This window comes from Chenopodium quinoa, unplaced genomic scaffold (assembly GCF_001683475.1).
Source record: "Chenopodium quinoa cultivar QQ74 unplaced genomic scaffold, ASM168347v1, whole genome shotgun sequence".
Lineage (NCBI taxonomy): Eukaryota > Viridiplantae > Streptophyta > Magnoliopsida > Caryophyllales > Amaranthaceae > Chenopodium > Chenopodium quinoa.
In genome coordinates, this window is record NW_018742861.1 from 565,649 (window position 1) to 586,617 (window position 20,969).

At 36.5% G+C, this 20,969-nt stretch overlaps 1 protein-coding gene and 1 long non-coding RNA gene across 2 annotated transcripts; both read right to left on the minus strand.

Moving 5' to 3' along the window:
- Positions 1 to 7,706: 7,706 nt before the first annotated feature.
- Positions 7,707 to 8,623, minus strand: LOC110726139 (thymidylate kinase-like). The gene is made up of 2 exons (XM_021905604.1): positions 8,337 to 8,623; positions 7,707 to 7,884 (listed from the first exon to the last, which is right to left on the minus strand). Exons 1-2 carry the CDS (start codon positions 8,621 to 8,623, stop codon positions 7,707 to 7,709), a joined length of 465 nt encoding a protein of 154 aa, XP_021761296.1.
- Positions 8,607 to 9,080, minus strand: LOC110726061. The gene is made up of 3 exons (XR_002512300.1): positions 9,003 to 9,080; positions 8,805 to 8,918; positions 8,607 to 8,685 (listed from the first exon to the last, which is right to left on the minus strand). It is a non-coding gene; the product is annotated as an uncharacterized LOC110726061 (long non-coding RNA).
- Between the last annotated feature and the right edge of the window lie 11,889 nt (positions 9,081 to 20,969).

The window sequence follows — 20,969 nt, forward strand, 5'->3', positions numbered from 1 at the left end:
ACTATAAAAAAAATTGTATAGCCATATAATCTACAGATTTTAAGGATGCTCTCGCATCAGAGAAGGTGAAGAATTGGAACGACCACTAATTAAGCAAGCAACCTAGAATGGAGCAAATCAGCAGTCTTTTAGGCCTAGTGTAGACACCCATTTGTGTCTCCCCAAAACCAAACCCAGTGATGAGTAACTTTCACGTTAAATCATAATCGAATGAAGTGAAAGTGTGGAAAGTTTAATTTAGTGTTGCGGATAATTTTAATTTCTTTTCTCTTCTCTCTGTTTTTGAAAACCTATTTTTAAGAAAACAGTCAATCCAGTTTGGTTGGTCCATGATATGGGTCCAATAGTAGTTTAGTTGGATAGGGTTTGAAAGGAGCTTTCCAACGATATATTATAAGCCCAATTCCGATGAATATTGAGGAAGTTATGGCCAAATTACCGAACTGGGCCCGGTTTGAGCCTTATATGAGACCCAATGATCTAGAGGAGGGCCTAATATGGATTTATCATTCCTAATGCAATTAGGAATGGTTTTAGTCTTCTAGATTCTTTTAGAAGGTTCATTTCATTCCTATTTTAATTAGCATTGATAAATTGACTTTTGTTGACTTTTAGAGTTTTAATCAAAACAAAAGAATGTTTTTGAGGAAAATATGATTTTATCCACCTGTACGGAAATTTCTATTTGATTTTAGAAGACGCGTCAAAAACTTAGTCAGCGCCAAACGCCAGCATTAGCGCCTGACGCTACGCTTGGCGCCTGACGCTAATGTCAGCGCCTGACGCTAACCTCCGTTTTACGCGTCACAACTCTGTTTTGATTGTTTATCTTTTTGGCTGATTTTCTTTATAAATAGCGTTCTAAAAACTCCGTTTTCATTCATCAATTCTCAACAATCATGAATTCTCATCAATTCTTATTCTTTCTAATTCTCACCAACTCTCATCAAGATTCTCTTGATTACTCTCTCTCTCTTTTCTAAACTAGCCTTCTCTCAAATACAAAAATTCCGCATTCATTAGATTTAGAAACACCTAGCTATATTCAAAGTTGCCTACGCCCTAGACGTGAAAGGTTTTAATTTCTGAGGGTTTGGTCCCAAATCTCTCTTTCAATTATTTAATTTAGTTGTTTGTTTACTATTTTCCTTGAAGTTACTAACGTGTGTATTTTTTCATTAGAAAGAGATACGAGGCATCCAAGTAAGTACTTTAATGGTTTTTTGATGTTATTATGTAGAAATCATGCTTAGATTGTCATTATGATTCCTAGTATCATGTTAGGATGTTTTCCTTAAATTGATGTTTAGGGTGACAACAATAAATTCCTAGTATCATGTCTAGGGTAACTTTAATATTAAGTATGATTAAAAGTATGATGCTTCCTATTTTCTTTCTAATATTTATGATTGTTAGTATCATGTTAGGATTAAAGGTTTGATTTTTATTGTTTAGTTACATGCTAGGGTTTGTTATTAATCTTTTTAGTATCATGCCTAGGATCTTGCTATTATTATGATTTAACATGATTATGATTATTATAATTGTTATAATTATAATTTTTATCATTTTTATGACGATTATTTATTATGTTGCTTGATATTAATTTTTATTGCTTGATCACACCTCTTTATGCATGTTTAAAGGGAATTTGTACTTGTAATCACGCTTAATAAGATAATTAATAATCTTGTTTAATTTAGGGTTAATTTTGATTATAATTCAAGTGATCGCCAATAATAAATTTATTTGTGCATTAATATTCAACCAACATAGATAAATAGGTTTAGGGTAAACCAATTGATTGCATTTTAGTCAGAAAGCGCACATGAATACGATCAGAATAAAGTAGAGGCCTATTATTAGGGCAAGTTCAATCTCTTTTAGGTTGGATTTGTGCCTTCATCCCCGAACACTAGTCATGGTTCAAGACCTATTGGATTTGACGATCTCTTGGATCGTTAAGGGGTGTAACCTTCATCTCGTGAATGGTTTACAAGTTCCTAAAAAACTTGTTGGCGACTGTTTTGCTCTAGCTTCTTTCCCTTTGAACGCCACCATGCTTAAGTGTATGATCACAGTGGGGTTCAAGCTAGGGATAATGCTTGAAATATTCCCTACACCTAGTAATTCAACGATGGTCGAGATAGGGAGTTTTAGCGTGGTGGTGGGGTGGGGAGTTTTAGTGTGGTGGTGGGATAGGAAGTTAGGCGCAGTGGTGGGGGTTGGCAGCGGTGGTTGGGAAGGGGAGACGACAATTTTGGTGTTGGGTATGGGGACCGGAGTGGTGTAGTGAGGGTGTTTGGGAAAAGGAGAGTGAAAAGGAAAAAAAAATATTTAAGCCAATCGTATGGCAACACGTGGCATTGCCAACTTGTTTATCAGGTTACAACCGGTTTTGTCTTGTTTAAAATTGAGACCCCCTAAAGGTTGTAATATTTATGTATAATCCAAAAGTTGTATTATTTAAAAAGAATGGTGCAAAGGTTGTATTATTAATGACAATTTTTCCTACTTAAAGTGATTTAGGCAATAAATAAAATGGTTTTTTCACCATATACTCCTGAGTTTTTTGTTTATTCACTATATACCCCTAAAATATCTCAAATTCACCATATACCCCTAAGTTGTTACAAAAATTCACCATATGCTCCTAATGACAACAATATGAGTGGAGTTTGATTAATTATTATGCATCGAAACCACCTTTTGATCTCTCCCCATCCCTAAAATCACTCTTCTCCTTTCTTTAACCCCCGAAACCACTCCAAATATCCATAACCATATCTGTATGATTGATTTAGAAGATGATAAAAGGAAATTTGAGGTGGTTTTGTGGGTGGCAAAAAGGAATGTGGGTGGTTTCCAGGATAGGGGATTATATTTCGGGTGGTTTCGGGTCATAATCAACCCTAATGAATGACAAAGTTAACAATCATTAGTCACCAAAGGGTATGTATGTTGTATTTTTGTGAAACTTAGGGGTATATTATGAATTTAAAAAAGTTCAAGGGTATATGGTGAATAAACAAAAAACTCGAGGGTATATAGTGAATAAACCGAAATAATTACCTTATTTATATTTGGTAATTGCAATCTTGATCGAATGAAATTCTTTAATAAGGTCATTGTACCATTCTTGTACTACATAGGGGAATTTTATTTTATTTTACTTTTGTTATTTTTACTACGAATAATCATAAAATAATAGTTCAAACATTTAAAAATCTAACTTTTTTTGGGTGGAAATAATTTTTAAAAAAATCCTAGCTTATATTGTGAAAGTTGAAAAATGTGTTTTTTTTTTAATAATTAATTATGGATTTTTTTTTCAAAATTCAACTCGATATTTTTTACAAAGGTTTTTTTTTTTTTTTTTTTTTTTTTTTTTTTTTTTTTTGACAAAGAGAACTAACAAACAAAAGAAAACTAAAAGGACCAAGAAATAAAATTGCGGCGACGAGCTTGTGTTGCGAGCCAGTGAGCTGGAGAGATCCAAGAACGGGGAACCTTCTTAATTCTACAAGCTGGAAGGACATTGAGTTCATCTCGGATTGCTTGTATAAGCCAAATATAGGAAATATCATCCTTAACAACTCCAGAGAGAAGAGAAACCACCTGAATGCAATCCGTATAAACTTGAAGTCGAACAAACCCCCGACATTTAGCTGACCGAATCGCCCACAAATAGGCTTGAAGCTCGGCTTAAAGAGCTGAGGATGCTCTAAGAGCCCGAAGACCACCCCCTAGAACTTGATCCGAAAGAAGATCACGGAAAACCCAGCCTATGCCAGCCAAATTATCCTGACTATCCCAGGCCCCATCCACTAAGAGGCAACAATCCAGATTGTCAGCGTTAGACCCTCGAATACAGTCCGTCATCAAAAGGGGAAAATGGGTCTTAAGGAGCGGACTAGTAGAATGCACCTTCTGAGAAACAGCCAAGGCTGTCGTACCCCGAGAGACCCAATCTGCAGCTAGGTGGATAATTAGAGTCGGAGAGATAACTGCAGACCGAAACACCTTATGATTACAGGACAATGAGAGAAATGAAAAAAGACAAACCATCCCATTCCTTAGCCTCCTTATAAGCTGTGACTGTGTCGGTAAACCAAACAGTAAAAGGAGTATGTTGAAAAGTAATATGATTAAATCCCAACGGACTGCTAGTCAACAAATCCGAGGTAAACACACAATCCCTAAACAGATGAGAAGTCGTTTCGCAGCTTAGGTGACAAAAAACACAGACAGAGGATACAGGTAGCCCACGCTGACGAAGATGATCCGAAAGAGGTAATGCATCATGCAACACCTTCCAAATAAAGACTTTCAATTTTGGGAGAAGAGGAAGACCCCAAAACTGTTTCCACCAAGTATTTGAAGCTGGAGCACTGGCCAAAGAAGCCAGCGATTGCCGAATTAAAAGGGCGTATGCTGACTTCGTGGACTTCCATCTCTAGCAAATTTCCAGTAGACAAAATCATCCATGATACTGTAAGGTCGTTCTAAAGAAAGAATCCGTTGTGAAGACAATGGATCAAATAGACGATGTATCAAGGATGTATCCCAAGCGTTTTTACGCGGATCAATAATCGATGAAACATGAGTCGGCAAAGACGACTCAACAGCCGAAGCATTGAATGTAACCGGACCTCTTGGGACCCAAACATCTTCTAGGATGCGCACTTTAGATCCAGATTCCACCTTCCAAGCTAGTCCTGAGGACAAAACTGACATACCATCCATGAGTCCACGACAGCCCCACGAAGATCTAGAAATTCCTCCTGTCCGAAACGGAGCAAGAAAAGGGTATTTAGAGAGCAAGACCCTCGACACCAGAAGGTGGGGGTGAAGATGAATGCGCCAACATTGCTTAGCTAATAAAGAGGAATTCAACATAGACACACTTCTAAGACCAAACCCTCCCATTCCTTTTGGGAGGTGCAAAAGAGAAGCCGAGCGAAAAGCCAACCCCTTTGAGGAGGAAGAAGATCGCCACCAGAAATGGGACAAAAGGTTATCAATTCGATCACAAATGGAGGCGAGAACTTAAAAACTGACAACACATGATTGAAAGAAGCCACCGAAACCGAATTGATGATCACCAATTTAGCAGCCGCCGAAAGTCTTAACGAAGAAAAATCCGTGAGACGCTTTGCAACATTGTCCAGAAGATGGCTGAAAGCTGCTACCTTACTTCTCCCCATATCCACTGGTAATCCAAGATAGGAACCTAAAGAATCCCGACAATGAAGGCGCATACTATTTGCCAAGGAATCTCTATAGTCAGATGGAGTGTTTGGGCTAAACTTTGCAAATGACTTCTGAAGATTAATCATATGACCTGACATCTCACAAAAGTCCTTAAGCAATGACATAATATGGTCACATGAAGTCGGAGAAACATGGAAAAACAGAAGAGAATCATCTGCGAAAAAAAGATGAGAGATCGACGGGGCTCCTCTAGAAACTCGAATACCATGAAACAACGAAAGTTTCTCAGCCCGACGAAGCATAGCCGAAAGGTTCTCCATACACAAAACACACAAGTACGAAGAAAGAGGATCCCCCTGTCTTAGAACACATGAAGGGTGGAACATGGGAGAGGGAACCCCATTAATCAGCACCTGATAAGAGACGGTAGAAACACACTGATGAATTAAGTGAATCCAATAAGGGGGAAAACCAAACACTTGTAAGACTCGTTCTAAAAAATCCCATCGAACTCGATCATAAGCCTTGTTCATGTCTAACTTCAATGCCGCATAAAACTTCTTTCCAGCTTTAGTACGGTTCATGCAAGAAAGAACTTCATGAGCAATTAAACCATTATCCGACATGAGTCTCCCTGGAACAAAAGCATTCTGAGAAGTAGAAATCAGATGCGGTAAAACCAGGCGAAGACGACCGGTAAGACACTTTGCAATACACTTGTATAGGACGTTGCATAGACCTATAGGTCTAAACTGTGAAACTAATTCCGGCCGCTCAACCTTAGGAAGCAAAACCAAAAAGGTGCGATTCCACTCCTTTAGCATATACCCATGAGCAAAGAAATATTGAACCGCACTTACCACAAAAGGACCAAGATTATCCCAATGCTGTTTGAAAAAAGCCGAAGAATAACCATCAGGCCCCGGAGATTTATTGTCCTCTGTATGAAACATAGCTTGTTGAATTTCCAAAGCAGAAAAAGGACAAAGCAACTGATCCTTGTGAGACTCAGAAAGGACGGGAAGATCCAACTGGTCCCACCATGAAGTCTCCGGCAATGAACTGGACGAGTTCGGAGTATAAAGATCTAAGTAATAGGCATTAATAAGATTACGAACCCCTCTCGAATCAGAAATCCAATTACCCATGTCATCCTTCAGGCTATGAATACTATTACGCCGCCGACGAATCTGAACCATGGAGAACAAAAGCTGAGAATGACGATCGCCCAAAGCATCCCACCTTAGTTTGGCCCTTTGACACCAATACGAGTAGGATAACTGAGCTTCTGCAAGTTTTTCATTTCTCATATTAAGAAAGAGACGACGATCAGTCCTATTCTGTAAACTTGAAACACAATCTCCCACCTCCATGGCCAACGATTTCCAATTGATACCCCAATTCTTTTTATTAGTGACGCACCACTTCAGCAAAAAAACCTTAATTACCTCCAGTCTGCGAGACAAAGAATACATCGGAGAACCGGCATAGCATTGAAGAAGATTGGAGGAAATAAAGGACCGAATTTCCAAAGCTAACAGACACCAATTTTCTATTCGATAGGGACGGGACCCTTTGCGTGCATGCATATCATCCTAAAGAATAATACACTAGTAGAAAAAGGCTCATTTGCGTCGCTCATTTATAGTGTATTTGCGTCGCTTCTATGAGCGACGCAACTGCTCGCGACGCAAATGACTTTTAAGTCATTTGTGTCGCTCTTTATAAAGGAGCGACGCAAATGACTTTTTTGATAAACTTATTTTTTGTCATTTGTGTCGCTCCTTTATAAATAAGCGACGCAAATGACTCTTCTGACAAACTTATTTTTTGTTATTTTTGTCACTCTTTTATAAAGGAGCGACGCAAATAACTCTTCAGATAAACTTATTTTTTGTTATTTGCGTCGCTCCTTTATAAAAGAGCGACGCAAATGACTTTTCTGATAAACTTATTTTTAGTCATTTGCGTCGCCCCTTTATAAACAAGCGACGCAAATGACTCTTGAGATAAACTTTTTTTGTTATTTGTGTCGCTCCTTTATAAACAAGCGACGCAAATAACAAAAAATAAATAAACTTATTTTTGTTATTTGCGTCACTTGTTTATATAGGAGTGACGCAAATGACTGAGTAGACAATACAAAACTGCTGTATTTGCGTCACTTGTTTGTTTGATGAGTGACGCAAATGAGGTAAATTTTTTTTTTAAATTATAATATAATAATTGCCTTGTATATGTTTGTAGTACCTGTTTTCCTAGGTATAAAGTAATATGCTAACGCTAATATAATTGAAATTAAAATGCAATATTATTGAATAATGCAAATGTAAATTTCGGCAGAGTCTCCTTTGTAATTTGGCCTACCCATAAAATTTCCAAACCATGTTTCTTAACCAAATCAACGTATAATACAACTCCAACTTCTAGACTTAAACTTAAAGGTAGAAGTACCTCAACAACTCAACCTAGAGTTCAAAACGTGGTAACTACTAATTACTGACTATAGTATACAATTTCGCCCAAGCGAGCAAGAGGCATATGGAAGCTTGCCTATTGTGACCAGAAGTGAGACAGAGCCCTTCCATTTTTGCAGGCCGCAACACACTCAAGCACATATTCTCTGAGCTTCTTCTGGACTTCTTCCATTGGCAAGCAGGCATCAACCATCTGTTATCATTCAACATCGTATGAAAATCTAGATGGCATTATTACGGAATTTGATGAAACAGCAACTATCTCACAGAATCTAGTTAAAAAACATAATTTACAAAAATAAAAAGAACATTGCAAGAAACTGGAACATGTTTAAGTAAAAGAAAATTAGTATAACCTGCACTACATAATATTGCAGGCATCAATATAATGACACTATGCAAGATAAAGTCACCACTGTCAAACCTATTAACCTTACAGCCTTACCAAAATTGTACAGTCTGATGCAAGCTATGAAAAAACTAAGATTTGGTTTAACAGCCATGTCTCAGATCTTACCAAATAAATTAACCAATAAATAACAACATAAAAAGGAATTAGATTCAGCTAAACATAACATCAAACACATGGTATGCAACTCACAAATTATGTATAAAAAACAATCATAAAAAGAAAAAAGAAACAACCTTTTCTCCCAACGATTAGCACTGAACAAAAGATGAATAGTATGATCATCCAAATTAGATTGATTAGAAAGATAAGCACAGATCATCTGCCCAACATCAGTATTTCGATCCGGAAATCGCCATAACTCAGCAGAACACCCAATACTTTGCAAGTGAGAGAGAAGCTGAATACACTGAGAGCTCTTTCCACTTTGATCTAACCCTTCTAATACAACCAAAGCACCTCTTGATTGTAAATTGGGGTTTAGGGTAGAAACTTCAATTTTCTTAGAAGAATCATTCTCCATTTTTGTAGCAAAAATTGAACAATTTAACTGAAATTTAACATCCTGGTTTCTCCTCTGTGCTCCTGCAAAGTGCACCCAAGAAACAACTCAGATCAATATTTTGGTAATTAATATCGAAATCCTGCTTCTGTTGCAAAGGAAGATAACTGGGCATAAATTATACATCATTAGTAGTTATTACTTGTGAACTTCACTGTCATGTCTTTTCCTTGTCATCTTCCATGTAAACGGACTATTAGGATCCACACCAGGCTGTGAAATTTCCAAACCATGTTTCTTAACCAAATCAACGTATCTGAAAATTCAATAAAAAAATGACAAAAGTTCTGTACGGAATAGCTCAAGACATTAGAGGATATGATGCAGAAAGAGTGCTAACTTTTCAGAATCAAAATTATCCACTCCCAAATCTTCGTCCCAGATAAATATGTAATCATATGGTGCCACAATGTCAGGATATAGAAATCGTTTTGCATACCACCTTTAACCATACAATGAAAGAATGGATCAGTATGATAAAATTGATAATTAATATGACCCAATTGCCTTAAAAACTAGAGTACTAACCATTTTGCACTAGTTTGCAAAATTACCAAGCAAAGACACAATTATGAATCATGTAAGAATAGCCAAAGTTTGCAAATAAAGCTTACTCAGCACACTCATTAATCTTCCCCGAATTCTGGCTTTCCACAATCTTCAGAATGAAAGACTTGTTTTCATCCAAGTACTGCCAAGATTTAAACCAACCAAATTTAGAAATCAATAAGAAAAAAATATTTCCAGATGAGAACTAACCAAGCAGTATATATAGATGAAGCAGCTAATAGACTAGAATCATAAGTGAATTAATGTAACAAAGGATGAATATGTCATGCATAACCAAAGTGTATTACAGTACATATCAATTTTTACTTAAGCGTAAGGATCAAATGATCTGCAATTAGCAATGTTTTAGAATCTACCCTGGTAGCCCTAAACTAAGATAAAAAGCAATGCATACAACACCATTCCCTTATATAATTTCATATGTATTAATTGTTTTATCAATGATCATTTGATTCACAATAACTTCCTTTTATTCAACCATTTACAAGGGAACATACGGATTCTCCATTTTAATGGATCGGAGATGACAGTTGTTCATGCTTGAGACTTACAAAAAAAAAATTGAAAATAATAATAATAATAATTCTGGGTTTTTTCCTCCAGATTTAGGCCTTCAAAAGTAGCTTAACAGATAAGAAAACTTGATACTAGGTTTAAAAACAAGTTAAAAACCATCATCACTAAAAACCACTAGTTAAAAAAGTACATTTACACTATTTTTCATTATTAGCCAAATAGTCATAACATTAGTTGAGTAAGAAATACTGACATTGCCTCCTTTTCAATAAAGGTTTAAACTAAATTTCTAATACCAGCAAAACAAAAAGGTCTTACAGAACTGATGAATATGTGAAGACCATTACAAGAGCCGACACCTAAAGCTTCATTACAGTAAATTTTAAGTTTGCTACACTTCAATGATTACACTGACATTTTATACTTCCATTTATATTTATATTTATATTTATATTTTCATGTTAATTCTTGAATTTCTTGTTGTGGTCCAAGTTCAGAAAAGGTTCAATTTCCAACTGCCGGAAAAGTTAAGTTTGGACCAAAAGGCAGATCTTAGGCTAGGGGTTGAACCATGCTCTTAAGGTATGTTGAACAGCATGCCAGCAATAATCAAGCTGCATGACAGTATGTATGATGGATATCAACTTTTCGATGCTTACAAATGCGAGCACGTAAACCTTAATCATCTGTTAGGCTAATTACAACTAAGATAAACATAACAATGTATCACTCGACTGAAGTGCTCGTTCAGCATGCTTCAATGAATAAACCCGAGATCATAATGGACTTTTTAATTGCAATTAAGGCAGTAATAACTTAAATCATCAAGTAATGTACATTTGTACTAGACTAGAATAGATTAAGGCAGTAATAACTTAAATCAAAGTTTGCAAAATTACCAAGCAGAGACACAATAATTATGAATCATGTAAGAATAGCCAAAGTTTGCAAATTAAGCTTACTCAGCACACTCATTAATCTTCCCCGAATTCGAAGCCTTAAACCAAGAAAAGATTGAACATAAATAGAAGCAATCTTACCATAGGTGGAATTGACTTCAAAAATTCAACAATGTCGAGCCGAAATCGAACTTCAATTGTTGTTGCTGTAATTTGCTTGAACTTCCTCGGGTTTTTTGGGGCGAAATTAAGCGATTTTTCCACTCGAAAATTTCAGTTATTGCTCGAATTTTTGTTGTTGTAATTTCTTGACTTGAACCCAGAAAAAGACGTAATTCAAACAATTATTGTTGCTGTAATTTCTTGACTTAACCTATTGTTGCTGTAATTTCTTGACTGAAATTCGAACAAAAATTATTTATGACTGAAATGGGACGAATTTCTTAGGGTATATTGCGTCGCTGCCAAAAACCCTAGAAATCCCCCCACGAAATCCCCCAATCGAACTTGAAGACCGAAATTGAATTTTTTGGGGCTTTTAGGGTTCGAATTTGTATGCTTTTGAGTTGATTTTTTGCTCGAAATGGGGGATTTTTGGTCGGAAACAATCAATTTTTCTGGGTTTAAGGCTTCGAATTTCTTAGGGTTTTTGGTCTAAATTTTTGCTCGAAATTGCTCGAATTTGCAGCCGATTATGGGTCTTCGACTTCACTGCGATTTCAGATGTTAAATTTGCTGGGGAAACGCAAGTTTTTGGCTGAATTTGTTGGATTCAGAGACAAATTTGTGGGTGTTTTGCTGTAGAAATTCACTGGAATTTAAGAACTCTTGTTTTTTTTTTTCTTTTTGTATAGTGAATGTAGGTACCTAATGAAAAACTAAGGTAAAAAACGCAGAAAAACCTAAAGCCAAAAGTGTTATTTGCGTCACTTTATTATAAAAAAGCGACGCAAATAACCTTGTTTATAATGTTGTACAATGTACATATGCGTCGCTCATTAGTAAAAGAGTGACGCAATTTACTTAATCACTTATTTGCATCGCTTGCTAACTAATGAGTGACGCAAATAAGTTTATTAATTGCGTCGCTTTAATAAATAGGAGCGACGCAAATGATAGAAAGCTGAAATGCACTTGAGTTTTGCGTCGCTTCTTAAATAATATGCGACGCAAATAATTTAAAAGGAAGGTAAAATAAAACATTTGCTTCGCTCCTTAGAATGAGTGACGCAAATATGGCGACGCAAATGTACATTTTTCTACTAGTGATAGCTGCATGGTCCGAGAATAAAATAGGTTGATGTGAAACTCTAGTAGCTGGGTAATTTTGGATCCAAGTGGGAGAAGCATAAGCTCTATCCAAACGCTCAAAAGTGGATCTGAGTCTATTCTATTATTGGTCCATGTGAAAGAGGGACCCGAGAAAGGAATGTTAATAAGTTCATTATCCAATCTCCATTGAATAAAATCTAATCTCCCTAGAATACTATGATTACCCCCCACTTTACCAGAAAGATACTCAACCTGATTAAAGTCTCCTAAGAGGATGACATTTGATGCTGAAGTAAGGATATTAGAAATAGTATTCCATACTTCTATTCTATCAATGGTTTGAGGAGCTCCATACACAAACAAGAGATGCTTTATTTCATTACCCATCACCAATTTACAGAGTATTACATTTTGAGAAACAAACTCCGGGATTAACTGAAAAGGAGCAAACCAAAAGACAAACAAACCACCACTAAGTCCTACTGCGTCTATCCTACAACTGCCCAAAAAAGAAACAGACGCTAGTTTATGTACAACACTATCTACAGGAAGCATAGTTTCCATTAGAAAAACTATATCTAAACCGAAGGAGCGGACTAACGACAAAATATACCGAATTTTAGGGGAGTCCGCTTGACCCAATCCCCTACAATTCCATGCTGCTATTTTCATCCCGGAGTTGGTGGTCTAGTCCGGGAGACCACCGAGCCCTCAGAAGAAGAAGTATCAGAAACTGAAACCAACCCGCCCTTACGTTTCTTGTAAGGGATTAAACATGGAAAACATCCTACCTCACGTCCCTGTGAGTTTTGTAACAAAGACATAGGAGGTGCAGAAGGAGATATGGCACCACCTAACCGCTTCGCCGAACATCTGTTAGCCACCCAATTCCAGACACGAGAGCCTTTCTTGCTAAAGTTACAAGTCGAAGGGGAAGACCTCCGAGAGTTTGGTGAAGCCGAAAGTAAGGCCTGATTAGTCTCTGGATTAATAGGGACCAGAGTTTGTTCATCATGAGTCGGTTCACAACCGTTTTCCGAAGCAACAGGAGCCGGAAGTTGTTGTGCACTAACAAAGGTTGAAAAGGTGAAATAACACTGTACTACCACACATTACTATTAAAGAAAATTAAATGCACTGCAGATTCTCCTGCAATTTGGTAAGTCCTATGAACATGCTGCCTAGCAGCCTTGTATATACTAAAATAATATTAAAAAGTTGACCCTAGTTCATTTTATGTTTTTATCTGTTGCACTAGAAAAATATTTCAAGTGTAGTGGTGATGTGCATAACCCATAATTACTCCCTCAATAATCCTTTCACCCAAAAGATCTACATTATCGAGGCACCAACCCATTCGTGCTCTTCTTTTGTCTTTGAACCAAGAATCATCGATCTGTAGTCGCACCTACTCCGACCTGCATGTATATATGAGTTTCTTCAAATGATGAGCCATATACATAAAACCTAGGCAGGGACAAACCAGGCCAACGGGTAGAGTAGAAGAGTGAGCACTCTCCATAGTTGATTCCCCATCCAAAAAATTAGTATGAATTCGTAGGATATTCAAAATTTGCAATCCAATAATTGGTTTAAGAATAGGTGAATAAGTGTGCACTTTTTCAAAGTTGTGTATTGGCATGCCCGCATGTGTGCCAGCCAAAGTAGTTATGAGTAAATTATTTTGAAACAAAGCAATTATAAAGGTACATTCGGGAAATTGAAACAAAAGGAGTATATATTTCTCTATCTAGTTTCTTTTATTATGTTGTCATGGTTTCACTTTGCATCATGTATACATTTTTCTCTAATCATCTTTTATAATTAGGATTCTTTTGAAAATAACACCACAAATTTTGAAAAAATGAATTATAACACCACCTTTTCTCAAATTTGTATTATAACACCACATAAAAATCAAAAAAAATTGATTTCACCACCAACTACGAATTCTTAGACGGAATCCGTTAGTGGGGCTCACTTTGGACACGTGTCACTCATTTATTGGATTAAAAAAATATATTTTTTTTTAAAAAGAAAAACGCTAAACCAGCCACCACCGTCACCCAAACCCAACCCCTGAAGCTCCGAGACCATCGCTGAACCACCGTCGTCACCATACCCAGCCCCAAAACCTCAGAAACCGTCACCAAACCATCAAAACCCCAACCTAAACTAGCCGAAACCCCAGCCCACACCGTCGCCGAACCACCGTAAAATAGCCGAAATCAACCTAAACTAGCCGAAACCTCCTAGCCATTTTGCTTCCTCCCCGAAAAACCACCCCTGTACTTCCGCTTCACCTTCAAACTGGCTGAAAACCACTTTCGAAGCCCTAGTTGGGTCGATTTCACGGTGAGGCGATGACATGGGTTGTTTTCGGTGGTTCGTGGTAAGGATTTGAACTGATTGGTGGGATTTGCGCGGGGGGAGGGGGGATGTGGTGGGTGGGGATGATGGGCGGTGATTTCGCCGGTGAAGGAAGGGTTGTCGGCGTCAATAGGGGTCTCCAGCTGTGGAGTCGCTGCTGCCGGTGGTGGGCTAATGGCTGGGTTAGGGTTATAAGGTGTTTTTTTTAATTTTTATTTACCGTTTCTTTTTAAACTAATGTCTTATTGCCACGTGTCTATCTTGGGTCCCGCTAACGGATTTCATCCAAAATTCCGTTAGAAGGTGGTGAAATCCAATTTTTGGATTTTTTTTTTTTTTGTGGTGTTATAATCAAAGTTTGAGATTATGTGGTGTTATAATCCATTTTTTGTAAAATTTGTGGTGTTATTTTCAAAAAAAATCCTTATAATGATTCATAAGGTAAATCCTATAATCTAGTCAAGTGAGATCGTGTCCTATTGGTCTTAATACAAAACTTCAAAATAAATATTAAGTTTTTATAATATTTAATTTTTAATATATAATTAAAGATATTAGTGATGATCAATAGTACGCATTAATATGTGCAACTAAAGAACAGTGTCAACTACATATCATTGAATTTGTTCGCTTATTTGACGTATACAGATTATTGAAGATTATGATACAATATTAAAAAATTTTGTTACACATTCTGAATATTTATAATTCTTCTCGATCGTTTGAAACATTTAATGAGATAAAATAAAATTCAAAGTGGAAAAAACAAAAAGAATTGAAAGAGTGTACTCCATAATTAATAATGTTAGCAATTATTTGTGTAATTGACTATTTTGTTGCATGATGATCACGTACGGTCGATGAGAGATTCAGATGTAAGGCAACAAAAATCGCGGTAATGAACATGTGAGAACTTTGTAGTTTGTACCTACTTGCTTTAATAACGTTCGATGAATGCCAATTGCCAAATCTGACTTCATCAATTTATATATATTTTCATAACATAGATTCTTCCAATTAACAAATATTTAATTTGTTGTTGACAATTGTTTTGTACAAGTATTACTTTATGATTTATTTTTATTGAAAAAGTCTTAAGAGAGTATGACGGTTTTGTTTGGGGAAATTAGCACAAGGAAACAAGTGGCTTGGTTCTAATTAGACGCAACTATATATTAGGCCAATTAAAATAGTCTATTATGACAAGAATATTATTGATAAATTAAAGTTCATGCTAGCTCAACCTATATAATAATGATTTAATATATGGAGAAATACTAATTGAGACGGCTTGATAGTTGAGTAATATTTTGTTATAATAGTACACTGAAGTAATAAATCTCATATTCTCACTTTTTAAACTGTCTGATACAATATAATGTTTTTGAACGGAACTATTATGTTAGGCGGTATATTTTAAAACATTAATATATCCTATTATTACTCTACTTTACACTATATGAAGAACTTAATATTTTCATCGAACTTACACAAGCAAAGTGGGGAGATAATTTGAGAAAGCTCAAATCATAGACTACTTTAGGGCCTGTTCACATTTATTTACTGAACTGAGCTGAAATGAACGGAGCTGAAGTGAACTGATTGGAGCTAAACTGAATTGAACTGAACTGATTGGAGCTGAACTAAACTGAGCTGAGGTGAGCTGAAATGAATATTATATGAGAAAGGGAAATTAAGAGCTGAAGTGAATGATTTGAACTTCACTAAATTGATTGGAGCTGAACTGAACTAAACTGAACAGAACTGAAATTAAGCTGAAGTGAACATACCCTTAGTGAACTGATTTGAACATTATTTTCTTGTATTAACCAATTTGATCCTAATGATACCCTTACTAAACTCTTCTAAGACCAGTTAATAAACATTTACAATAAGTTGATAAATAGTGTACTCTAATCTAAACTGTAATTGTAGACTGAAATATTTGCCAAACAGGATTAATTGTAATATAATAATCAAGTATTTGAAATCGTCACCAAAAAAAAGCACTAGAGTAATTGAAAGTTAATTTAATATATATATTGCGTCTTAGTACCAAAATTACAAAATTAAACCAACTAGCTAACAAGATCCTCGTCACGCTCAAGAGACGGAACAAACACGAGGAATGACAAAGAGAACAAAAGAAGAGGGACAAGTCGCATAACCACCCTAACTTCAAATTCAAAGTTCAATACTCTTAAAACAATACATATTCTTACTTCTTACTATATCCGCTTTCTCCGTCCTGCTAAAATTGTCCTATTTGCCTATTTAGTGTGAGAGCTTTTTAAATCAAATGAGATAATTTTAGTTGAACAGAGAGAGCTGATATCAACAGATTAAATAAAATTCGAGTAAGATATCTTAAAATCTACTATAAATTTCCAATACACTCTTAACACATACATAGGAAGACTTTAATTTCTCATTTATATACTAGACTAGACATGACGATGGTAATTAACACCTAATAATCAACTTATACTTATATATTAATAACTCTTAAGTATAAAGTTTACCAGAATGATATGTATGCATTAACATCAATTCCCCTCATTCTTGCACAAACAACCAAAAACTAAATTTAAATTTTTTCTGATCCTTTTTGTTCTTCCCATTCAGCATCCTTTAACAGGATTATAAAATAATTTTACAAAAACAAAAAGGATCAAAGGGAGTACAATAATTACCATCAATAATTGAAACACGATGATGGTGATTAACACCTAATAATTTTCCGCCGTCGGATAACGGTAACCAATAAATGGACTAGCACGTGGCGACTTCATAGGAGGCTCGGACAATTTATTACCATTACAATCATAGTATATAACACCTGAAAAAGCCAAAGGGTCACACTTATCACCCATCAAAATAGACCGTCGCCATAAACCACCATCACCGAAGCTTTCCTCACCAAAATCTTTCTTCACGCCACCACGGCCGAGTACACGCTTATTACTCGGCTTCAAGACTTTTCCGACGAGCTTTTTCGAAGCTCGGCTCGTATACTTGGCACACAAGTAGGCTAGAGCCGCTATTGATTCTAGTAAGTTTAGAGCTATTAGTTTCGATGAACAAAGGATTTGTTTTGGTTTATTTGGATGACCCATATTTTTTTTCTTAGTGTTTTTTTTTTATGAAACAATATAAGATGAAGGGTTTGAAATTGATTCAAGAAATAATGGCGTTTTGTTGGAGGATTGTGAGTGTACATATATATAGAGAGAGAGAGGATTAGAGAAAGACATGAGAGTGGATGTTGAAGGGATGATGTGCGGGGTGATGGCTGATGCCTGATGGGTGACCAGTATTGCGAGTTAGATTTAGTTTGGTTGACCACCTTTTATTTAGTTTCCTCACCTCTTTGGAAAATATATATTTCTCTAAAATGAACTTGAGATTAGAGCCTAACCACATATAAGTTCAACTAGATTTTATCTTAAAATCATTTGTGATAGGTAAAGTAGTCCAATGATCTTTATATGTTAGCATGGACTACTAGTATCAACTCACATATTGGTTATTTAATTATCTAATAATAGTACAATTCATTTAATTATCTAATAATAGTACAATTCATCTCTAACATGTGAGTCACCCTTATTCTTTTCACAAACTTTCTCACTGTTAGGGGCAATTTCTTAATTCCCTCACATGTGAGCCACCTTTTCATTTTAATTGTCTTTGAATTATTACTCATTTTCCCACAATTTCTACATATCTTTGAATTATCTTGAACGTGGACTAATATAGTTATATGCAGTGCCAATAATGCACATGTAGATTATTTACCACCTAACGGCTAACACCTCCCTCATTTGTGAGTTTCAAACTGATCACAATCTTCCTTACTCACCCACCTGAACTTCCAACATTTCACGAAATTTTCACTCACTTATAGTTATAGCCTTTTACGGCCCAATATATACGAACTAAGAATAAAAAAAAAAAAGAAAAAAAAGAGAGAGAGAGAGAGAGAGAGGGGTTCATTAGCAATAATAGGCTTATTAATGAAAGTGTAACATCTAATTGGTGGTAGATAGGTGGAATAACCAACTAATATACTTCCCCTTTTGTTTTTAGTTGACATGTTTCCTTAGTCACGTTTGTCAGTGCACAAATTCAATTATTAATACCTTTAATTACTGATAACCAAAAATCATAAAAATTTGATATTTTGAAAATATACATTATGACGAATCTAACAAGATCTCACTTAACTATATTATTCTTCACATATTAATCACAAAACATGGTCAAAAGGAAGTGTGTAAATAGTGCTAAGTTAAAACGTGTCAACTAATAAAAAACGGAGGAAGTATATTGTGAAGTTGTACGCATAGCCTTTGCACGTGTTTATTATTATTTTGCGAGATTGCGACGTGTTTATAGATTAATTTTCTAGTCTCAAATCTCTACTTTTTACTTGGGAGTATTGAAGGGTTTATATTAGGTAGGGTTCCCTTGGGTGATCATTATAAAAACGTTGATATGTCACAGAGTCCTTTTTAAAAAAAAAAATCTAACATTTGCACTTTCTTCTCTAAAAAATCTAACTTAAGTTTCTTCCAAAAAAATCCAACCTTTATACCTTATCTTCACCAACAAATAAATTTGACCTTTAACCTGACAAACTGGTTAAAATGAATTTTCTTTTTTTAATTCTCTCACTTTCCCTTCTCACTCCTCCTCTTTCTCTCTCCTCTCTCCTCAAAAACTAAAACAACACAGCAGCAGCACGCATCTCCGCTACCACCACCTCTGCCACCACTTACCTCACCTTACCCAAAGCCAGGATCGAAACCATTCTCCCACTCCTACCTAGGCTCAAAACCACAAGCCCTACCTAGCTGAAACCATTCTCCCACTCCTACCTAGGATCAAAACCGCAAGCCCTACCAAGCCGAAATCACCAACCCCACTCCTACCTAGCTAAGCTCGGCGTCTTCTCCATCTCCTCGCCTTCCTCCGCGGCATCTCTGGTGATGAGTCCGAAACCACAACAAGGTTGTGAATTGTTGTGGAAGTTGCCTTTGGGTTGGTGCAATGTTGGGTGAGGTAAATGGTGGTTTTGAGTCGATGCGTGGTTGCGATTTATGGAGCTGCTGAAATGGAGGGTGGCAACGGAGATTGGGCGGTGGTGCGAACGAACTTGATTTGTTTATTGGTGAATGGTTTTACTTGGTGTGGGTTTTGAAAGGGGAGAGATGCGTGTGGGTTGGTATGGATTGTTGGGCAACGACTAGTGGTAGGCAGGTGGTTTTCGGTTGAGGTGAGGCGATGAAATATTGGGTTGTTGGAGGAGATTACAGATAGCGTGTGTTGATGCAGTGTAGGGGCGGTTGGCCGGCGAGAGGAGTTGTGTGGGTTACCCCGTGGAGAGGGGAATGGGGTTGCTGGGTTCCGGTGGCTAGTGGGCGGTGGTGATGAAGTGGTTAAGGAAGGAGAGTGGATTGGGTTTTATAAAAAAAAAATTCTAATTTTTTTCTTCTAATTATTTTTTATTTTTAATAATTAAAAAAATAATTAACGTATTAATAGCTGACACGTGGCATATAACTTACAAAAACCGATCACAAACAAGTTATAGATCATTAGATGAAGATAAGGGATAAAGGTTGGATTTTTTAGAGAAGAAAGTGCAAAGGTGGATTTTTAATTTTCATTTTTCCTTTTATTGCATCACGTCAGCTTTTCAACATCTCATGGAGCCATATCATCAGGATTCATCACTCAAACAATTTTAACCATTACGCCACGTCACCCAAGAAACCAATATTATTTTGTATAAAAACATAAAGATAAGGAGATTTGAACCCTTAACCTTTTATAATAATTATTATAACAATTATAACATAAAGATAACTATTTAGCCATCTAAGCCAATTATTATGAAAATTCTACAATGTCTTTCTTCAAAAAAGGCACCACAATATGTTGACATGGCGAAATTTGATGGGCCCGTATTGATTGATTTTCATTTTGAAGGGAAAATGAAAACCAATAATCTCACATTTGCTATTTCTGCTCAAAATAATCCGACCTTTTCGAAATATCAAAATAATCCCATCTTTGACCTCCATCTTCTCAAAACAAGCATTTTATCGGTATGTGAAATTAGTAACCTATTTTAGAAGGTGGCTTGCCACACGTGTCACCTTCTGAATTTTTTTTTAAAAAAAATTACAAAATTTAAATTAAGATTAATTAAAAAAGAAAAAACTTGTCTTCTTCCCTTTTCCCCAAGTACCTCCTTGCCGGAGCTCCCCCACCCCCCCCCCCCCCACTAGCCATGCCCAGCGTCACCCTTCCCCAGCCTTGTCAACCCCACTTCCTAACCTGCCGACGAAGTCCCACCTTTTTTCCCTTCGAGGAACAATAACCCCCATCTCTAATCTCTAACCTCTTCCCGTCAACGAACTTAAGCCCCAACCTTTAACCCCTTTCCCCGTTTCCCGAAGACGAACAACGCCCACTAGTAACCCCTTCCCTATGACCAGGGATGGCAAGGGATCTAGACCCGACCCGGATCCTTGGATCCAGATCCGTTTTTCACGGATCTGGGTCTTCAAATTTTGGACCCGACGGATCCAGGTCCTGCTGACAAAAATGGATCTGGATCTGGGTTTGGGCCCTAGAACCGGATCTAGATCCGTGGACCCGTTTTTTTATTT